We start from the raw sequence: 21,245 nt of genomic DNA, 5'->3' as shown, positions 1-21,245 counted from the left end.
CTCCCCACAATTGTCAGATACCTGAGAGGTCACCTGTTCTTCCTCAGAAATGTCTAGCACTTGGCGTTTGCGCTGCCTACCTGAGGAAGAAGACTAATATTATTTCCAGGGATTTGCATCCAGGTAGGTCCAATGGCCATCACGGACATCTCTTGGAGTTGCTGCAATGCCTGTTTCGAGGTAAGTGTGTCCGCAGACTGAGTCCCTAAGTCAAGAGAGTTAGGATTGTTAACACCTACCATCTCAGACCGTATGGTGTCCCACTTGAGCTCCATAATACAGATTGCCAGTTCCCTGGCCCAGGCTGGCTCTGGTACGCCAGAGGCCTCCCCAGATGAGCGCTGGCCCAGGTCCTCAGGCCTGCAAGTCGCACCTAGAGCATCCAGGCCTGACCGTCCACGAGGTAATTTTGTTTGGCACTTTGAACAAGAAAAATATGATGCCAAAGTGGTACCGGCAGCCATGGACTTGGAACTAGTCCCTCTTTCTGACATGATGACACCGCAGAAAAAAAAAAAAGAGAGAAATACAAGACACACTTTATATAATACAGTCTGACAGTATTTCTCTCACACACACACTGACTTTTGTGCCACAAAAACCAGTAACACAGATTACTGTGCATTAGTACACAGGAATATTAGTACATATCTCTCTCTCTCCACACACACGATATGCAATTGTGTGCGAGTTTGAGGTAGTGCCTGCTATATAAGGGGGGAACAATACCCATATTGGAAAATATAACATACAATCAATCATAGGCAAAATGTATGATACACAAATTCACTCAGCCAGAGAATTGAAAAGTTTTTCTCTTAGGACAACTGCGACAGAGGCTGAGAGCAGTGTGAAATGGCTGCTGCTGTGAGGAAAGCCCGGGAAGGACTGTCTAGTCCCACTAGAAGCACCTCCTCCCGTTCGCAAAACAACGTCTGTATCAGTCACAGAAAAACTGGTAGGAGCTGTGTGCCCAGAGCGTCATGCCAGTGAACTGCCCCATGACTTGGTACTTGGCATCCCCCGCTGTCTGTCCTCAACAGTGATGTGGTGCGCAGGTGAGGGCAGAGATCACCAGTAGCTGCGTCCCAATCCAGCTGGAAAAGGGAGACTGGAGCTGCTGCGGCTCAAAGCTCGGTCCGCCATGTGCACTAGAAAATTTGCTTTTTGCTTGTTTTTTTAGAATTCCAATTCTCTATTATATTTAGGTTTTATCTGTTGCATCTTTTATACTCCTCATGCTGCTTCAAAACCTCTTCCCTCCCCCATCCTATCCCATAATCTTACATGGTATGAGGCAGGGCTGCACCCTCTCCCTACAAATATATGTCATAACCATCAAGCCCCATCCCATCAAATTTCACTCAAACCCCAATATCCCAGGAATCCCTCAATGTTAACCAAGATTAAAGCAGATCTCACCTCCTGGAATAATCACTTGGTAGGCCTACTTAATTTAAGATCAATGTCCGCTCAAGAAAACCAGAACAGAATATGCATTGAGCCCTATCTGGTGGGTAACATAAGAGTGCTGATATGCACACAAACTTTCCCGTTCTTCTCAGCGTTACAGGGGCACTTTGCCATCTCCTCTAAAAACTTCTACAAATTCTTACAACTTCTGCTCAGATGAGCAATGGATATGCCCAAAATGTCAAACAGGTCCATCACTACTTTTGAAACCCTTGGCCTCAGACATACCTTCTCTAGATCTCATACTTTCTATATTGCAGGCCAATGTCCCCCGCTCCTGAGTACATTTTGCTTCCAGGAATCCATTCAGTCTCCTGCTGCCAAAATAAACTTATACGGCACAATCTCTTCTATGCGAATGGAATATTTGACTCCAATCATTAATCATAATTTCAATTCGAGGCTACCCTTCTCAACATAACTCAGTCTGACCTGAACTTTAGCATCTCTATTTTCAAAAAGATATCAAGCCTATTCTTACAGCAAACCTGTGTTTACAATACGGACTATGCAGTTAGTTGATGTCCAATTTTACCAAACATGACACCAAAAAACTAGTGAGAACTCTGAAGGCCAGATATAGTGTGTATAGGACTCCATAGCAAATTCTGAACACTATTCTTACTCCCCAACTTCAGATATTTAATAATGACCAAATTGGAAAGTGTAATATTTTGTCGTAATAAAGTTATTAGTTGTCCAATTTTATGACTCATTACAATTTCTCTTCAACAAAGCAATACCAAAAAACATTCAGTTTACAACACTCCTGATTGAGAAACACTGACAGTGCAGACATTACATGGAAATATTCATAAAGTTTGAAAACTGCTTTGTTTTTTTCGCACATGCAAAGTTAAGAAATTTGGAGGTCAACATCACTAGACTGTCAAAGCTAAATATGCTCTGTTTTGATTAAACAAAGTATTATTTACCATGGACTACAAAGACATTAACCAGAAAACTCCAGTAAAGACTGTAGATCTCAGCTTGCTAAATAAAAACATTAATTACCAACCCTGTGCCCATAAGTATTACATAAAATAAGTCACACATAACATACCAGCTATGTGCCCACATATTCTGTACTAAAACTGAACTCTCATAACAGTAACTACTATATACCAGCTATGTGCCGCAGTTTACCCGTCTGTGCAAAACAAAACCAGTATACCAGCCCGTAGCCATATATTATACTAGTCAAGTGACCCCACGTGCTAGGCACTAGATTAATGCACAAACTTAAGTCCCACATAACATTATTAATTCAACATGTGCCATTTGGACTTGCCCTATGTTCATATTATACCTACTGCATGTGCAAGAGACAGTCCTGGGTATGGGACATTTTATGCCCCATAGAATGTATAGTACATTACACATAAAACAAAGTCTTCCACATCAGTGCAGCAGTCAGACACCCGGAACTCAGGTCCTGGAGCAGTCACTTTTTTAAGGCGCAGCCTAGAGGGCTGTGATCGAGTAGACCAATAGAAAGATAGAGTTCTGTGCAGAAATTTCTTTCCTCCAAAATCACTGCTGCGGAACCCCCGAAACGCACTTTTTACTGCCCCATCCCATCAGAACACTCCTACCTGTACTAAACAGTAGAAACGAACCGACATCAATCATTGAAAGATAGATAAGTAGCTCTGAAGGGAGCCATCTTTTAATGATTGGAGTGTGCCTCCTGTTCACTGTTACCTATTCTAACCCATGAGAGAAGCATATAATGTGTCCCGGTGCTACACACAAATGTAACATCCACTACAGAGAAGTACTCATGCTTGCTCCAAGGCAGCCCCTTCTAGTTCTTTGTAGGTCATTGTGTCCTGTGCACAATGTTAAAGTTACTTTATCACAGAAATAGCAGGTACTATTTAAACTGCATTAAAAAAAAGAAAAGTGCTGCTGGGGCAGGTCCTGTAGTAAGCTGTAGAGAGCCGTTACCACATTCACATAATGTGTCTGTGGAAGCAGAGAAAGTTTGGACAGATCCTATTTCTGTGTTGGACGCAATGGTGTGTGAAACAGAACATGTTCAAAATGTAATTTATTGCGCTGCTACAAGTTTCGATTTGATCTTACTCAGTGTGGACCTGCCTTAGGTTTCATTCATATTTTCAGCAACCAGTGTAAGAACTCCAACACCAAATATATATGTGTAACTGTTATTAATATCTACAACTGATTAGCGCTGCACTGCGTTTTCCTGTATTTCTCTGTGATAGCTGTTGAGTGGGGTCCAGGTGTAGAGGGGGCGATTATACTTGTTTAGGATGAACCTTGGTGTGTTGTAGGCCTTTGTGAATGGAGCAGCATGCATTATTTAACTACACTGGGGATATTTATAAAAACTGGTGCAATGGACAAGGATGGTATTTTCAACAGCCATTAGATTGTCATTTTGTAATGCAGCTTAATAGATGGAAATATCTGACTGGTTGCGAAGGACAATATTCATATATATCGCTACTACATCTGTGAAATATATTATCCTTGATATTATGAAGCACCAAAAAATTAAATATTTCACAGATGTTTATAAAAGTATTCCGACTGCTCGCGTATATGCATATTATATTGCAGCGCGCTTAATAATTATGGTACTAATTAACACATGCATGAAATTATCTTTGTTGCATTATTCAAAATGATCTGAAGTTGTTGCCCTATCCCTCGAGTATTAATTACCACTCAAGGCACAACAAATAGTAAGATCCTACAGGAGAATAGAAAATGCACATAAAACAGTGTAAAAAAAAACTTTAAGCAATGTAATCTAATCAAAGTAATACAATAAAAACTAATAAATGCATTACAGAGAAATTAAACCTAAAAATATAATTTGGCCAAGTATATAAAAAAAAAATAACTTAACATTCAAAAATACATGTACTACCATGACAAAATTTAACCCTTAATTTGATATGGCGATTTAGGACAACCGTCAACTCTGCATGTTGTAAACTTTACGAAGATGGCAACATCCGCAAGGGAGAAAAAAAATACAAGGAATTACAATGCGATATTCTGCGATCGTAGTTCGTTAATTTACAGACATGCCAAAACATGTTAGCATTTTCAAAGATCTCAATTCTCTGCTCCACATGTTGAGCGGATGAAAGCTCAGTCTACATTTTTCAATGTTTACCTTTCACATATTAATAAGAGTGTGCACACAGCACAGCGATTTATGTTCCAAAGGTCAGCAAAATTAAATAATGAAACAGTAATGCTGTATGTACATGCACTGACTGATCCAGTGTAAACTCAAACTAATACTAGCTTGGTGTGCCCACCAAAATCGCCTCTGAATCATCAAGATCTAACCTGCATAAGAAATGCAAAAAGTTTGAGAAGAATAAATCTATACCTCTGGAAAACTAACTAAATACACATATTTGGTAACTCTAAATAGCAGTGATATAGGCAATTGCATTATAGAATGAATAAATGGGATAATATTGTATCTTTAGATTAGTTTAAAGCTTTCTATTTTGCTTACACATAAAATACTTAAAGTATTTTATATTAAAAAAACAAAAAAACAAAACAGCATGATAGTAAGCTTGGCCAGGGTGTACTTTTAGATTGTCCCCCAATATTGACAATTATTTATAACGATATGCTACAAGAAGCGAAAGGTTATTACCATTGGCACCCCCAAATTCTAGCTACCAGTTTGGCAAAATATTTTATGGCAAGTACAGTTGGGGAACACTGCTGACCATGTGGTATAGAGGGCACTGTGGGTGCAAAGGCACTAAAAACTTGTCTAGCCTGCTCCTTTTCCCCTGTATGTCTCCTCTGGCTGGATATCTTAGTTTATTTAACTAACCAGGCCACAAGAGAGGGTGACACATCCAACAGAACAACTATCAAGAGAAATATTTTAAGGCAAGTACAAAAATCTTCTTTTCTCTTGCACAGACAGTTGGGGGTAACTGTTGACCAAAACTGCCCCTATGGGTGAGAAAACCCAGACTGAGCAGCACATAAAACTGTACAGCCAAAGTTGGTGTTTTTGGAAGCAAAAACATGAAATTGTTAGAATCTGGTGAACATGTAGACAGAAGACCAGGTAACTGCCCGACACAACTGCTCGACCGAGGCCTTGTGTTGCACCGCCCAAGAGGCACTGACCGACCTGGTGGAGTGAACAGCAAGGAACAGGACACCCCTCGGAGACATAAGCCTGAGGAATGGTAGCCGTAATCCATCTGACTATCGCTTGTTTCATGGCTGGCCAGCCACGCTTCCAAACATCACACAGCACCAGAAGACAGTCAGTCTCCCGAAACTTACGCCGAAAGATCCACAAGGCACGGATCACATCCAACAGCATGAGAGGATCCTGACTGCTGAATTGTAGATCCCTAGGTAATGACAGAATGACAATATCTTGGTTAATATGGAATCTGGAAACCACTTTGGGCTGAAAAGATCCCACGGTACCTAGGACCGCTCTATGGTCATGAAAAATGAGTAAAGGGGAGTGACAAGATAGAGCTGCTAATTCCAAAACCCTCCTGGCTGAAGAAATAACCAGCAAAAAAGACAACCTTCCATTCTAGGAATTTGAGGAATACAGACTCCATAGGTTCAAAGGGTGGTTTCTGAAAAGCCTTGAGAAACAGGTTGAGGTCCCATGGCTGGACTGGGGGAATAAAAAGGTGGTTGCACATGGAGAACCCCCTGAAGAAAGGTCTGTACGTCTGGTAGAGCCAAATTTTGGAAGTGGTGCCATCACTCCCGATGCAGACCACTAACCTCTGTTGCCCTGAAACAGCTGCTGGATCCCTGGGGGCAAGATTGTGCCAAGTGACCCTTTTACCAGGAGCCCACTGTGAAATCACAGTGGGCTCCCCCCAAAAAACCTAAAGGTGCCCTACTCAGTATTTCACTCTTGTGAAATAATGCCTTGCCCACCTATTACAAAGTTTGAGTACCATCTAAATAGCTGTGAAGCAGAAAACACTCAACACTCGCTGTGTTATTGTCAGTGGAGGACGTGGATTGAGCAGTCATGCACTTTTCTTCTGTTTAGCAGGAAATCATTCTCATTTTCCTACTGTATATTTATACCGGTTATTTGCACCATTTAATTCTATCGCAGTCAAGGAAAAGTATTTTGGTGTACAGCATGTCACATTAACGTAAAGAATGAGAGAGATACAGTAAATATTTCTTGAGAATATCGATACATTTCAGCATTGTCCTGTAGAAATTATACTTTACACTCATTGTGCTGGTTCGTTCTGACTATTCATGTAGTGATTTACTAATTACAAGATAATATTAATAATTATAAATCAGCTGCTGTATCTGGGAGAGGTAATGCTCGTGATGAGTTTAGACATTTTTATAACTACAGATCAACCTTTAAATAACTTACTGCCCAAGTAGTGCTCCCCCCTTCATAACCACATACAGGACAGCTGATTGTTATGACAGAGGAAGAGCACAGATCTGAAGGTAATCGTGTACAGATGAATCAGCATGCGGATGGGGCCTTTTGGTAAATCGTTGCAATGTTCTTGTAGTGTGTACCTAGCCCAATCCATCCAGCTCTCAATGGAAGATACTTGTAAACAGTTTCCATTCTACAAGATTACTTCTTCTCACAGAGGGTGTCATTACAAGTATGACAAAGATTGGGAACTTGGACACAAAGCCGTACCATAAACTGCAAATTTTAACTTATTCAAGTTTTGCATCATTATGATTAGCCATGTACTAAGGTCATTAGCTCTATAATCGTTTATTTTGTTATCGATTTTGCTATTGTATTTTTTTAAGTCAATGAACTTTATTTTAAATTGTGCGAGATATATTACATATATAGCATAGGCTGATATATTAGTGCATCATGTGTAAGGGGCCACAGGCTGAGGGGGAGAGAAAGCACCAGACACACTGGACGGTGATCACAGCAGAGGTTCCTGTACACAGCAGAACAAGTGGTTTCCACAAGTGATTTGGACCAGTTATTGCCCCACGGAGAAGGTGGCACTACGTAGAGTATTATATGCCCCAGTGACTGTGTAAACCCCCTCTCTGATGGGACTGTTCTGACCAGATAAGCAATATATTTTTATATTAATGTATGGGGATTTTAGCTTTGGTTATTGATCGACATTAAAAAGGCTTTACTTCACATGAGTGGCCACTGGCCCTGTGCTTTGGCGAGTGGGTATTCTTATGAATCATTGGAAGAAGTGATGAAAAGTTTTTGAGTGTGACACTGAGGATGAAAAGTTTAACACTAGGTCCAGATGAGCCTACATTTATATGACTAAGTACGCATATTACTTGACATACTAAATGTAGGTTTGATAATATACTGCACTACATGCCCTCTTAGGCCGGTGTAATGTCTATCAAGTGCATGTGTACGGAGCACCAGACCAAATAACATATTGCCCTAAATTTTAATTCTGTCATTGTTAAGTATAATTTGCTATGTTAATATACAGTGCAATGGATGTATTGTGTTTAGCCCCAACACCATACTTTTTGTATTGGCTTATTTATTTAATGTTAGAAAATTGATGTTTTCCCACCATCTGGAATTTGTCTAGGACTGCTGTAAAGGGTTAATCTTTCATGCTGGAAATATAGAGTATCCCTAATAGAACAGTCTCTTTCCAACAATCAACTAATTTCATAGTAAGTAACTTTATTTACCAACAGACGTGTTTCTGCTCAGAGTTGAGAAGGCATTGCCAGGTAGAAGTCTGAACAAACTGTACTTAACTGTTAACAAAACTATAAATAAACCATGCTATTTTAGAAAGTTGCTGTACAGAGAACGTTCTTCCTTTATGTTTGATTCAGTGGTTATGTGTGAAACGCTGTTTGCCTTCACTGTATAGATACTTTCCTACTCTATGGTGTCATACAACAGGAATAGTTATTGTGACCAACAAGATTGCACACATTAAAGAAGTTGACACCGTCATGTGACTACATCCCTTGTGGTTTACGGTATTCCCAAGCTGGAGTATACTGAGCTCGTCGCTATAGCAACTGAATAAAATGGAGCATGTGCTCGAGTTGACTATTGTGCTCCTTCCTACCTGCAGTAGAAGTGTGAGAGTGAACCAAATGATACAAAATAAAAAGAAACATACAGGAAATGGCTTAAATGTAACCTACAGAAAAATACTTTGTAGGATGAATGCTTATAAGAAAGCAGACTAGCTCAGTTTAAATCAGGCCTGTCCAACCTGCGGCGCTCCAGATGTTGTGAAACTACAAGTCCCAGCATGCCCTTCCAGCTATCAACTGGTTGTCTACCGGCAAAGCATGCTGGGGCTTGTAGTTTCACAACACCTGGAGGGCCGCAGGTTGGACAGGCCTGGTTTAAATGGACAATTCTGTGAAAATCAGAGCTTTCATTATGATACATAAGCCCATCTACATTCTTATTCCAAATTCTAAATTACAGAAAATAAAATTGGGCTATGTTTCAACAAATACCTTATTTAAAACTCGTTCTCTATAAGCCAATATGAATGAACATGCCCCAAACTAGTGATTGTTGCCATGTTGTGCGCCATGACACTTCCTATAGTTCTCACTAGATATATGGCAGCTGGTTCACATCAGCTGGTGAAATAAAATGGTAACCCAGAAACAAAACCGCAGTGTAATGGGTGCATTATGGATGAGTATAAAATAGATAATAAATATATATATATATATATATATATATATATATATATATATATATATATATATATATATATATATATATAGCATAGTATTGACAGATGCCGCAAGGATACCAGTCGTAAAGCAACAGCAGCCAATTACTGCACGTGGTTTGTCACACTCAGATAGACTTGGTCACATGTCAGCTACTCAACTAAATTTTAATGGAACAGGAAGGTGAAGAGTATGAGATAGAATTTTGGGTGGTTATAGTCATTTTTACACAGAGCAGATGGTTTTGCTTTGCATAACCCTTTCACACCCACACTTCCACAGGTGAGGATTGTCGTGACAACTAACAAATTTACATGTAGCCTTTATGCATGTTTTCATGGTCCATCTTTAAACCAAATTTATTTATTTTTTTTTAAACATGGAAATCACCCATTTATGACTACGAAAATCAAGACCGGACAGGTTTACATGTGTTTCCTGCCATATAGGACACCATTAACTAGTTGTATCCAAAGAGAAAATGGGAAAACCGATTTAAATGATGCAGTAAAATCATCCATATGTCCACTACGAAGGGACCACAAAAATTGACATACAAGTTTACTATATAAAACAACTAATATTTACATAAGGAATGTTAAACCTTCTATTTCCATTACAGCCAAGTGGAAGCTACTGTTCTCTACTATCAGACACCATATGCAAAAGTTAGCTTAAAGCTGCACTATACCACCTAGTAAGGTAATAGTGCATGCTGCTGCTTAAAGCACTAGCTAGAGTGGGGACACTCTGACCAGAGCTTTAAGCAGCAACATGAAGCCATTTTCCCAGCTCTCCTCCAGTTATTTATACATGTCATGGGATGTTAACAATGTGCTTGATAGGAGAAATAACCTATTAATTAAATGTGAATGCTACCAATTTATTATTGGAGCTGGTTAGTGTGTATATTAGTTGCACGGCTTTCCAGATAGTGAACAGCAATTATGCATTTTCCAAACAGGTCCCAACATTATAGGATCTGGAAGCTACAGCCGAGCTTAAAAAAATCAATAGGTAGTTAAAGCTGTAATAAAAGGTAGAAAAGAGACTGTCTGCACTCAGAACTTTGTCCTGACTATAGAGGAAGTATGTACGTCTTCATGCTGTTCTTCTTGAAGGGAGAGCAACACAAGATGCACAAGACAATTGTGCTCTACACCTTGCTAGTGGGAAATGAGGTGTATATAAGCGTTGGAAACCCCTCCCACCTCCTTTTAAAAACCTGCATTGCCCCTGTCATGGAAGGCATAAGGGAGAGGTAAAGAAACAAAGGGAGGGAAACCTTACAGAAGGTTGAGGGACACACAGATATGAGGGAAAATGTAAGCATACAAAGGAGACATAAGAGAAGTAGAAACATGGCAGACATAAAGAAAAGGTAAAGTAGCACAAGAGACGTGAAGAAAATGTGGAGTCACACAAGGGAAAGGTAGCTGGACACAGGGCAATTAGCCTGCACCATGTAATACGTTTTTAGGTTATACTACATGTTCTTAAAAAGCATCTAATTTCATACCACAATACCCCAAGTCCCTGATTATTTATATATCTCTATATATCACTGACTTTACAATTAATAAAGTTGGGCATAGCTGATTGATGAATCACTATTCTCAACTAATGGTATTATTTATGAATGGTGTCACAAAGTTTTGAACCAAACAGAACCAGTTGGACACCAACAAAGTGTTATGTACACTGGCTCAGTGCTTAGGGTTTATCTGTGTAAGTAGGTTGTGTTACATAAAAGGTTTAATGAAACTTGAAATGTGCACAGCAGCTTATACACACACGAGGAAAGGCATGCTAGCATAATCACCAATCCACCTGGCAACAAATCGATAATTATCGCAGTTTACTCAAACAATAAAGGCACTATCGTCAAAAACAGAAGAGCTACAGCCATAGCTCACCACCACAAGTCTCAACCTCAATAAACGAAATCACAACTATAGTAAAAATCTCATCTTCCCATGTGTATATATACAAAGTCAGAGCACATGCCATTACATACACATAAAGGTGTTAATCACTAATTTGTAGGTCAAACATTCCTCTAAAAAGTGGATACAAGTCCTTACATATCTCTTGAAAAGCACTTGGTAAATAAAAGTGTAGCCACACCTTAAACTTTGCTCTTATTTAACACAGCTTTGAAATAATGTTTATTAACATGTCTCAAAGATTCCCCTACAGCAGAGGTCGGCAACCCCCGACACGCGGACCACTTCTGTCTGACACGCCGGTGCTGCAGCTGCTTCAATAAAGCAGCAGGTGACGGCCAAAATGGCTCCTTTTCCAGGTTTCAGGAAGAGAAGATGTGTCGCCAAAGGTAAGTAAGAGCAGCAGGGGGGTGGCACGTGCGCCACGATATGGCACACTATGAACTAGGGCAGGGGGGTGCGTCACTATGTGGCACACTATGCACATGTATGTTTATTGGCTGGTGACATTACTATTAATATATTAGAATCACAAAATGAGATAATTAAAAAGGTGTGCGAGATATACATCGCACACAAACATACACACATGCCCAACTGGCACACCTGGGTGGGCTTGACTAGATTTTAGCCAGCACACTGATAGAAAAAGGATACCAACCTCTGCAAAGTATTTAACTAGGATTTGTAAAGCTCCATTGCATTTTATCAAGCAATAAAGCTTCTAAACTAGGTTGGCAACATAAAAAAATGACAAAGAAAAATAAAATAAAAAGTGTTATAACTGCTTGTCAGTCTGTGTGTGTAAAGATCTACTCACATTATTTTCTTGTACTCTGTGTAAAACTTCATAGGCTTTAAGAACACACATTAAAACTAACCCTGTGTGTACCTTTTAAAGTCTTAAAATGCATTTTTATTCAGTCACATGTCAAAATATAATTGATATATTAGTTTTGTTTAAACTAAAAATACTTTTGTTGGATCTCTGGTCTAATAATTTAAGTAGATCATTTGGAAGAACTTACATACACAACAAATGCTGGCCTTATGTGCTAATCATGCCAGTCGGTTCAGACATTAATATTGCACTCAATACCTTACTATTTAACGCCTTCTGTCTCCCAGTATTAGGTACATTGCAGGCTTTTGGGGTAAGCCATCATTTACAAATACGTTTTTGGCCTGTTCGACTTATTTTAATTTTTTTATGTAGGTCTGCAGTGTACATTCTGTCTCTCTAAGGATGAAAAAACAAGTACACAAACTTATGAATTTAACCTAAACTAACTATATTTGTGTTTATGAATTTTCAGCAAGATACATATTGTCTAACACGTTCTTTTACCACCATATGACTAATCACATAAAATTCAAGTTTAATCAGTTTCCATACTGATTTTTATTTGTATACACATCGCAACTACCACGACAGATCGGCACACAGCAATGCATCACGTATGGCCACGGCTGCTTACAGAACTACACGTCCCAGCACGTCCCTCCCAATGTAATAAGACACATCTCTCGGCAATGACCAGCTACACGCTCCTCTAACGACACCCTGGGCTCCCCTATCATGATTATCTTACCAATATAAGCTCGTCCACCCTCCGCCATTTCTATCTTGCTCGAGCTGCTAGCACCTTAACGCCACTTCCCCTAGAGAGGGGCCGCCCCTGCCTCTCGACTAATCACCATGCCGATCTGAGCGCTAACTGGACGTGACGCAGGAACCCCGCACAGGCGCATACGTCACACGCTTCCAGGCTCTAGATCACAAAGCATAGAGGCCCACGTCACACAGTTCCAGACGCTAGAGAACAAAGCACAGAGCCCACGTGCAGAAGGAGTACGCCTCTAGTGCTCCGAATATACGTCACATTGTAACGGCCATTTCACAAAGCGCCAAGTTTTATTCGCGCTCTGCGTGTGGCTTCACAAAAATGTCTCCCTTAGCAGAGCTGTGTGCTTGAAAGCGAATATATCTGTGAATTTTGTTTTTTTCCCCACAATATCTAGATTTTTTTAAGCAGACGTTGTGGTAAAGTAAGCCGGAGACACGGGACATTTTTCTTTTGTTAGGTTTGCTAGGTCACAATCCAGGTATAATGCATGGCACTGGGATAAATTAACCATTAAATATACCTGCCAACCTGATTTAGTTTTTTTGGTATGCTTGTACTTTCACCTTTCCCCGCATGAAAACCTACCTGTTTGTAAAAGAATACTTGTCAACTCACCCGTAATCTCTGGGAGACGTTCGAATTCCGGGTAGGTCTCCCGGAAGAGCAGGCAATTTGCCCGCAACGGAGCCTCAATAACGCAATTTGTGGTGAATCATGTTATTTTGGTCCGCCCCTGCAACAAAATGTCAATTTATATGTGGGGACGGGGTCAAAGTATCCAATTCGCCGCTCATCGCCTTTCCTTTCCCTTTAGATTGTAAGCTCTAGTGAGCAGGGCCTTCTGTTCTCATTACCTATAACTTTTGCCCTCAAGCTACACTGCACACATCCTCTTTGTGATCTCATCCCATTGACTCCACTTCTCCATTGTCTTTGCACCTCTTTCAGTGGCTCTAAACCTGTTAATTGCACCCACGCAAATTAACACAGGTTTCAGCCTGCACATAATATGCCAACTGCACCCCAGTATCTGTGTAGAGAGTTGTAGTCTTATTTGTTTACTGTATTGTACTGTTATATCATGTCCTGTCTTGTTTGTCCTCTGTACGGCATACTTACCAACTTTATAATCTTCGATTCCGGGAGCCTGCGGGGGAGGTGGGCGTAATGGGGGCCACGCCCCCCATGACATACGCATCATTTGACAGCGGGGACAGGGCCAAACGCCGCGATTCACCGGGCACTTCCTAGTGAAGTGGGCAGATCCGGGAGATTGCCACACTCCCCCGGGAGTCCGTGAGACTCTCGCAAAATGCGGGAGTCTCCCGGACATTCCGGGAGAGTTGGCAAGTTTGCTGTACGGCCCTGTGGATCTCATGTGGCGCCCTATAAATAAAGATTAATAATACTCTGGGATTAATTAGGAATGAGGAAATTCTTTAAACTACAGTTAATCCATTTTTATTGCAACTGGAAAAATGAGAGATAGTATTACAAAATTGTGAAAAGGAAACGGTTTAACAAGAACTTAAATCCTTGCTATAAAAAGCATAGAATAACCATGGTAAGAAAACAAACATATTATGGTTGGTAATGTTATCCATTTCTTCACAAGTTAAGGGGACAGGGCTAATGATCAGAGGTAGGTTTGTCCAACTGGATTATCCCCAAAATGTCACCAAGTGGACAGAGGGGGGATAGATTAGGAGTGCACATCCATATTCTTTAGTACAAATGTAAAATGCGTATTTGTGGAGGACTTGCTTCTATTCTTTTTCTACTTATGTTCCTTTTGCAGCAATCTGAGCTGAATTAAATTATATAGAAAACATGTTTATACAGATATCAAATCATTTTATCCTGGAGATATTTGGCTGTTTTCCTATTCACAACTGACTTCCTGACTGAATGCACATTAGTGCGATTATCTGATGTAAAACATTAAAATTACTGAATGCAGGTTCATTTGTCATCATCATTATCCTCATCAGCTATTTATATAGTGTCACTAAATCAGCAGCGCTGTACAGAGAACTCACATCAGTCCCTGACTCATTGGAGCTTAACTCATGAACACTTGTCAGAAAATCAGTGATGAATAAAGGAAAAGGGGGGTTGCAGGTGCAGTAATGGCGCTGAAGAAGAATAAGGGTGATGTTCGCTAGGCGACCATCATGATAGGGGAATGAACACGTAAGTTCATCCTACCTTTTACACCTAGGGAACGAGGCAAGAGGAAGGTCTGGTGCGAGGGGATTTAAGGGAGATGGGAGAGGCATTTTCTTTTTTATCTTTGTAATGGTTTACAAGAATATTAGTGTATGGTGTGTGAATATCATAAGTTGTTCAAGTTGCTTTGTCGAGGTTGGAAGGGTGGGGACATTTTGCGAGCAAGGCATAGAAAGGGGGGGGGGGGGGGCAGCAGGGTTGGGTACTATCACCCTGGGTAGACGTCTGCACGTCTGACTCCTGTTTCAATGGTTGAAGTAATACAGGCGTCGTTGTGGGTTCAGCAATTAGCAGGTGATTTGCTTCTAAAGGCTGGTCTAAATGCTAGACAGAATTCAGTATACTTTTTTTTGATAATTTGGTCAAATTTATATTGGCCTTGCATATAATCATACATGTCGCCAAACCGAACAGTATTACAGAAGAAAACCAAAAACAATTCAATGAATAAAAGTGGTGGTCCTAAAGTAATATCAAAAGTGAATCTACTCTGCTCTTGCACTTTTGTAATTAATCCTTTTTACAGGAGAGCTTGATATGTGCAAGTGAGACACCTAGTGGTTCAGAGACAGTTTTGTCAACCAGTGATAGTTTGAACTGAATTCTAAGTATGTATTTAAGGTCCGAAATATAATTCCAGTTGAACTGATCATTGTTTATAAGGCGCCACAGATTCCGTAGCATCATACAGTCATCTTACAGATATGCCAGACGTGTACAATAAATATAATTACAGATACAGATAATAACAGTGACAGGAATACAATTAAGCATAAGAACACCTACATGTATGGGCATGAGCTAGCAATAATCGCAACGGTGGTGGAGGATTCAGTTTAAGACATGACAACAAGTTCGTACAATGGAGGCAGACATGAGACACAAGGAGGGGAGGACCCTGCATGTAAGAACTTACATTTTAGATATGATCGGTGGTAGTCATTATCCCGGTGACGAAAACGCAGACAATGGATCCACCTACAGGATGACACCAAAGGTGTCATGGACGACAGAGTGGTAATACTGACAGCTCGAAAAACAGACTTCCCAGATTTCTGACGATTAAAGAACCCGGCAGCCTCCAATGATGTCACTTTCCACGGCCACAGACTGATTTGTTCTGTTAAGCTGCTAATTTAAGGAGGTTCCGGCTGTACAATGTACTTTAGAAGCCTAGAACATGTCCTCCGTCAGCTGGCAGGAATCATTACCTCCTACACTAGTCTGATCTTTACTCCCTCACCCCTCGGACACTCCACTGCTCTTTTTTTATACCCACAGAATAGCCTCAGGTTGTAGGGGTGTGTTGACTGTCTGCAGGGTTGCCAAGTCTGAAATGAAAAATAAGCCCAAACCAATCCTAAAAAGCCCAAACTTACAAGGGACAGGGGTGTATTTGTAGTGAAAATCGCAGTTTATTGTTCATTATTAAATAAATACTTCAACTGTGTCTTTGCCATTTAAATGAACCAAGAAGCCAGGTTCAAATAGGACCCTGATTGTGGGATACAATGAAGCAGTATCCACTAATCAATGTATTACTACTGTACCACTCAAATGAGTGTATATATATATATATATATATTTGCAAAGTCCAAAAACCTGCAACTAGCACAAAAAAACGCAACTTGGGGAAAAAAACAAGCCCAATTTCGCTTGTTATAAGCGAATTGGCAACTATGACTGCCTGCTGTGTCTTAGGATATTCAGGCATAGGAATACAATACACGTTTCCTATTTAAGGTGCTTAAATCAGACACAGAAAGCCACCATGTCTGGCCTGTGAATACACTACTAAACATCTTGTTTGCCTACAGATGTAGCTAAAAGCACAATATTACAGTTTCTCATTTTTAGCCTGTAACGTGTGGTTAACTAGCAATGTAAGTTGCAGGGCCAAATATACACAATCTATATAAATGGTTATAGCATAATGTAAAGGTGACTACTCACTCCATTGTGTTTTAAACATAACACTTGACTGACTAGATTTTAACAGAGGAGGGGACACTACCCTGAGCTAGATCTCCTGTTGTTTAGGTAAACAAAGATAGCTTCTGTTAAACAATAGTCTGGTCTACCTGATAATATTATTATTATTTTTATTATTGCCATTTATATAGCGCCACTAATTCCGCAGCGCTGTACAGAGAACTCATTCACATCAGTCCCTGCCCCATTGGGGCTTACAATAAATAAGACTATATATAACTATATATATTAACTAGGGTCAATTTGTTAGCGCCCAATTAACCTACCCGTATGTTCTTGGAGTGTGGGAGGAAACCGGAGCACCCGGAGGAAACCCACGCAAACACAGAACATACAAACTCCTCACAGATAAGGCCATGGTCGGGAACTCATGATCCCAGTGCTGTAAGGCAGAAGTGCTAACCACTTAGCCACTGTGCTGCCCAATAATATAATTATTGATGTATTGTTTTGGCAGACCTAGAATTCACATAGAATTACTCTGTTGGCATAAGTAAACAATAGGAAGGCCTCAGACTAACACGAATACATCACCTACAGTGCAATAGATAATATGACACAATCTCATATATTACCAATCTTATCGATAATATTCAAACACAGTATGGGGGGGGAGCACAGACATGCTATGGTAATGAAAACACATACTGAATACACAGTCATAATGTGTGCTACAGCAGACCCTCTAGGGGTATATGGGGAAAAAAGTACATGCTCAACGGTAATGTGACAGTGACTATGTAGCGGATAGGTGGACCTCTTTGATTCTCAGATGATAGAACACGGACCAGAGGTACTAAATTCCGTCTGACAAACACTGCCAATATGAAAAAAAAATTGGGACTTTGCACTTGGGATGTAACAACTTGTTACATCACTACATTAACGATATGGATCTAACTGAAATACAGATGGGATGCAATGCTAAACTAAATTGAATTCTGATTGGAATTACTATGCAGTGACAGTCTAGAGGACAACAATTTAAAGAGCATTCTCAGGTGGACTATTTGCACTGAAATACCGTGTTGGTGCAACAAATGTAAAGTGCAAGAACTTAACCAACTGTAAACCAGGAAACAATGAAATGGGGTATGGGGGGGTTAACTTCCAATAATAGCAGCCGAAGGGGTTGCTTTGCTATTGAGCGTTTGGTCTTAAGTCAAAATTTATTATTAATTCATCCATGTTCATATAGAATTGCAGACTGGTAAACCATTATTTTCTTGTGACAGGAGAGAAGGATCTCCAGTGAATCAGAATCACTGACTTTGTGGCACTATTTTGGTGTGTTTCAGTACAGATTTTTGATATTGGGCTCTAGTGAGGTTCAAAAATCCAGAAACTAGGGTCATGTGTAGGTGTTGGGGTTGTCCCAGGGTACATATTAACTAGGTGACTAGGGCATCAGTGCCATCTGCATAGGACCATATATTATGTCTCAAAAACAGATACACTTACTGAGCTAGCCTGGGTTGTCCAGAAAATATTGTACCAGTTGTGTTCTCTGAGAAGGTTATTACACTTTATTATTATTTATTTGTTTATTTAAGGGTCAGCAGCGCCGTACAGAGAGCATACAATGAAACAGTACATAGCATTACTGGCCAATGCAGTAAACAGAACATTTCACAAGTGCTATGAACAGCCATAGAGGGCAATGAGGTGCAACGGGGTATAGCAATGCACTATTACTAGAAGGAGGAGAGGTGGGGTAATGAATCAGTGGAAGCTGAATCTTTGCCCTGGAGCATGGGCAGAAATAACAGGATCAGAGCCACCGAGTGAGGTGCGAAGACAACGTAGATGTGGAGACCAAGGGCAGGGAGCCCAGGAAGCAGGTGCAAATCATAACTGGCGTGAAGAAGGCAAAGGTAATGAAAGAAGCAGGACAGGAGGGTAGAGGGCCCTCTTCAGGAGAATTTACAATCTAGATGGGAAGGGGCAGACACATGGGGTAACACACAAAGGTGAGTCAGTGTAAGGAGAACTAGAAATCAGATGGGTGGGGTTGAAACGAGTGGGTGACACTTAGAGGGGAGGATGAATGAGGGTGGTATACTTTGGGGAGTACATAAATGGTTGAATAGTAGGCTTTAATGAACAGGTTGGGTTTTAGGGAGCGTTTGAAGCTTTGCAGGCTAGGAGATAGTCTGAGGGAGACCATTCCAGAGGTGGGGAGCAGCACAGGAAAAATCTTGGATGCGTGAGTAAGATGTGGTTACCACAGGGGAGGTGGGGCGGAGGCTATTGGCCGACTGGAGAATGAGACGAGGAAAAAGGTTTCCCCAGTCCCTTTCCTAGAACGGGAGAGATTTGCTATTAACAACTTATATAAGCATGATAGTATGTATATGGGGGCTGTTAGGAATCACACACGTTTTGTTTTGGACAAAAATAGCATCTTTGCCCAAGAAATGCTTTAACTGTAAATAGCTCCAAATCCCTGAGTTGGGATAATTCCATTTTGTCTGAATGTCCTCAAAGGAGTGGATACCCTAGGCGCCCAATAGCTGGCTGGCAGGTACAACCCCTGCTTGTGACCAGTGTCTGAAAAATCTGGCTTGAACCCCTGGGGGTTATTAAATATTCTTAACACTTACAAGCTATGTGGTGCTCTTGCAGTAAAATGTTATTTCATAGAAAGATACCAGTGCTCTGTGACACTGAACTGTTTTATAAGTAAACTAACTTTTAAAGAGACAAATTCATCTTTATTGCAGCAGTGGGAGAGATTGCAAAGATCTAAATGATCATTACAAAGGACAGCAAGACCATGTTATTCTGGAGTGGTGATACTGCTTACATGAGAGACAGGACTGTTCAGATTACTCCTTACTTGCCAACTTCTTCTAGTTGGCATCTGAGAGCTGCTGGGGTAGGTGGGCGTAGACCCGGAGAATCACTGCATTTTGGACCTAATTCTGCCCACTTCACTAGGAAGTGGGCAGATGCGGGAGACTGCCAAACACTCCCAGGAGTCCGGGAGACCCACCCCGAATCCGGGAGTCTTCTGGACATTCTGGGAGAGTTGGCAAGTTTGGATTACTTTCTGTATTCCTAATTTAAGAGCTATGTGCATTTGCCCTCAAATAACTGCCAAAATCATCTATTATTGTAATTTATTATGTTATTTTCACTAATTGTCTCATAATTTATGTATATACAGTGCAATTTAAATGTTATATCTTTAAGTATTTTTAATAAATTGTTTATATATATATATATATATATATATATATATATATATATATATATTATATGTGATATGATATATCTTTCTGCAGTTGTTCTTAGCATATCTCAGTTATAGAGAGTTAAGTGTACCCACAATCTTGTTCATTTTTGTTATACTGTGTGGTGCTCGATCAGGTTCTTGTTAATGGTGACCACACACTCCTTTTCTCATCGGAAAGAGTGTACCCAAATGTAGAAGTAGGAGGGAGTATTCAGGAAGGGTGAACAGTGGGGAATAAAGTACTATCACAGATAATATCTATTAAAAATAATCTATAAAATAAAACGTACAACACTTTAAGAGTAATAAAGTGCTTTGTGAACTGATGATTTTAAAAAATGTTCAGGTTTAGTGTTATCAGTCTGTTGACCCTAATAGAGGAGTAACTTCAGTTTTAAGTTTAAGGCACAAATGGGAAATGTTCAGGTTCTAAATTTAATTGTACTTGTTGTAATTCCTAACTTCTCCCTCTCAGCTTTTATCTGAATGTTTGTCGATATAAATATTTTACCTGACCAGTACTTACATATCTTTACCACAAATGTTGAGTCTGCACTATTGTGTCCATTGGTGGTGCCACTTATCTGCATTTGGTGGAGCCAAAAATTAGTGGGGTTATTGGTCGTTGTTTTCAGGTCCAGGTAGACTTGTTCCTGAAGGGATCTATTTGGAAGACTTTGTTCTTCATTTTGACGATTTGTTGCTGAAGTCTCTCCTGGGTTGTAGTTTCATTTCTCAATCTCTTTACTCTTCTCTCTTGTCTGTACTTTCACTCTCTGTTTCTTACTTTCACTTTCCAAGTCACTGCCTCTCGCTCTCTGGTGTCTTACCTCCTTGTCTGTGAACTGTCTCTATTCACTCCCTTGCCATACCTGAATGTCTGTTTTTCACTTTTACTGTCTCTATTCACTTACTTTAATCCTCCTCTTGTGATGTCTCCGCAGCCAGCAGAAGTGTCCTTGGCAGAGGCATAGCGTGAGCCATGGCGTCCAGAGCAAGAGCATGCTACGTACAGCCCCCTCCTCC

The 21,245-nt window shown here is 40.3% G+C and overlaps 1 protein-coding gene across 2 annotated transcripts in view; it reads right to left on the bottom strand.

Annotated features, from left to right (window-relative positions):
• The window catches only part of NXF1 (nuclear RNA export factor 1), a 37,765-nt gene extending 16,790 nt beyond the window's left edge, over positions 1–20,975 (bottom strand). The window contains exon 1 of one of the 2 annotated variants that reach the window (XM_075187644.1): positions 20,746–20,975. In XM_075187644.1, the coding sequence (XP_075043745.1) occupies positions 20,746–20,809 (64 nt within the window). In that variant the 5' untranslated portion in view covers positions 20,810–20,975. Of the gene's footprint in view, positions 1–12,724; positions 12,867–20,745 lie in introns of those variants that run through there. The other variant, XM_075187645.1, reaches the window with a different exon arrangement.
• Positions 20,976–21,245: the final 270 nt, after the last annotated feature.

This window comes from Mixophyes fleayi, chromosome 10, assembly GCF_038048845.1.
Source record: "Mixophyes fleayi isolate aMixFle1 chromosome 10, aMixFle1.hap1, whole genome shotgun sequence".
In the NCBI taxonomy this organism is placed as follows: Eukaryota; Metazoa; Chordata; class Amphibia; order Anura; family Limnodynastidae; genus Mixophyes; species Mixophyes fleayi.
This window is presented reverse-complemented; position numbering and strand designations above follow the sequence as displayed.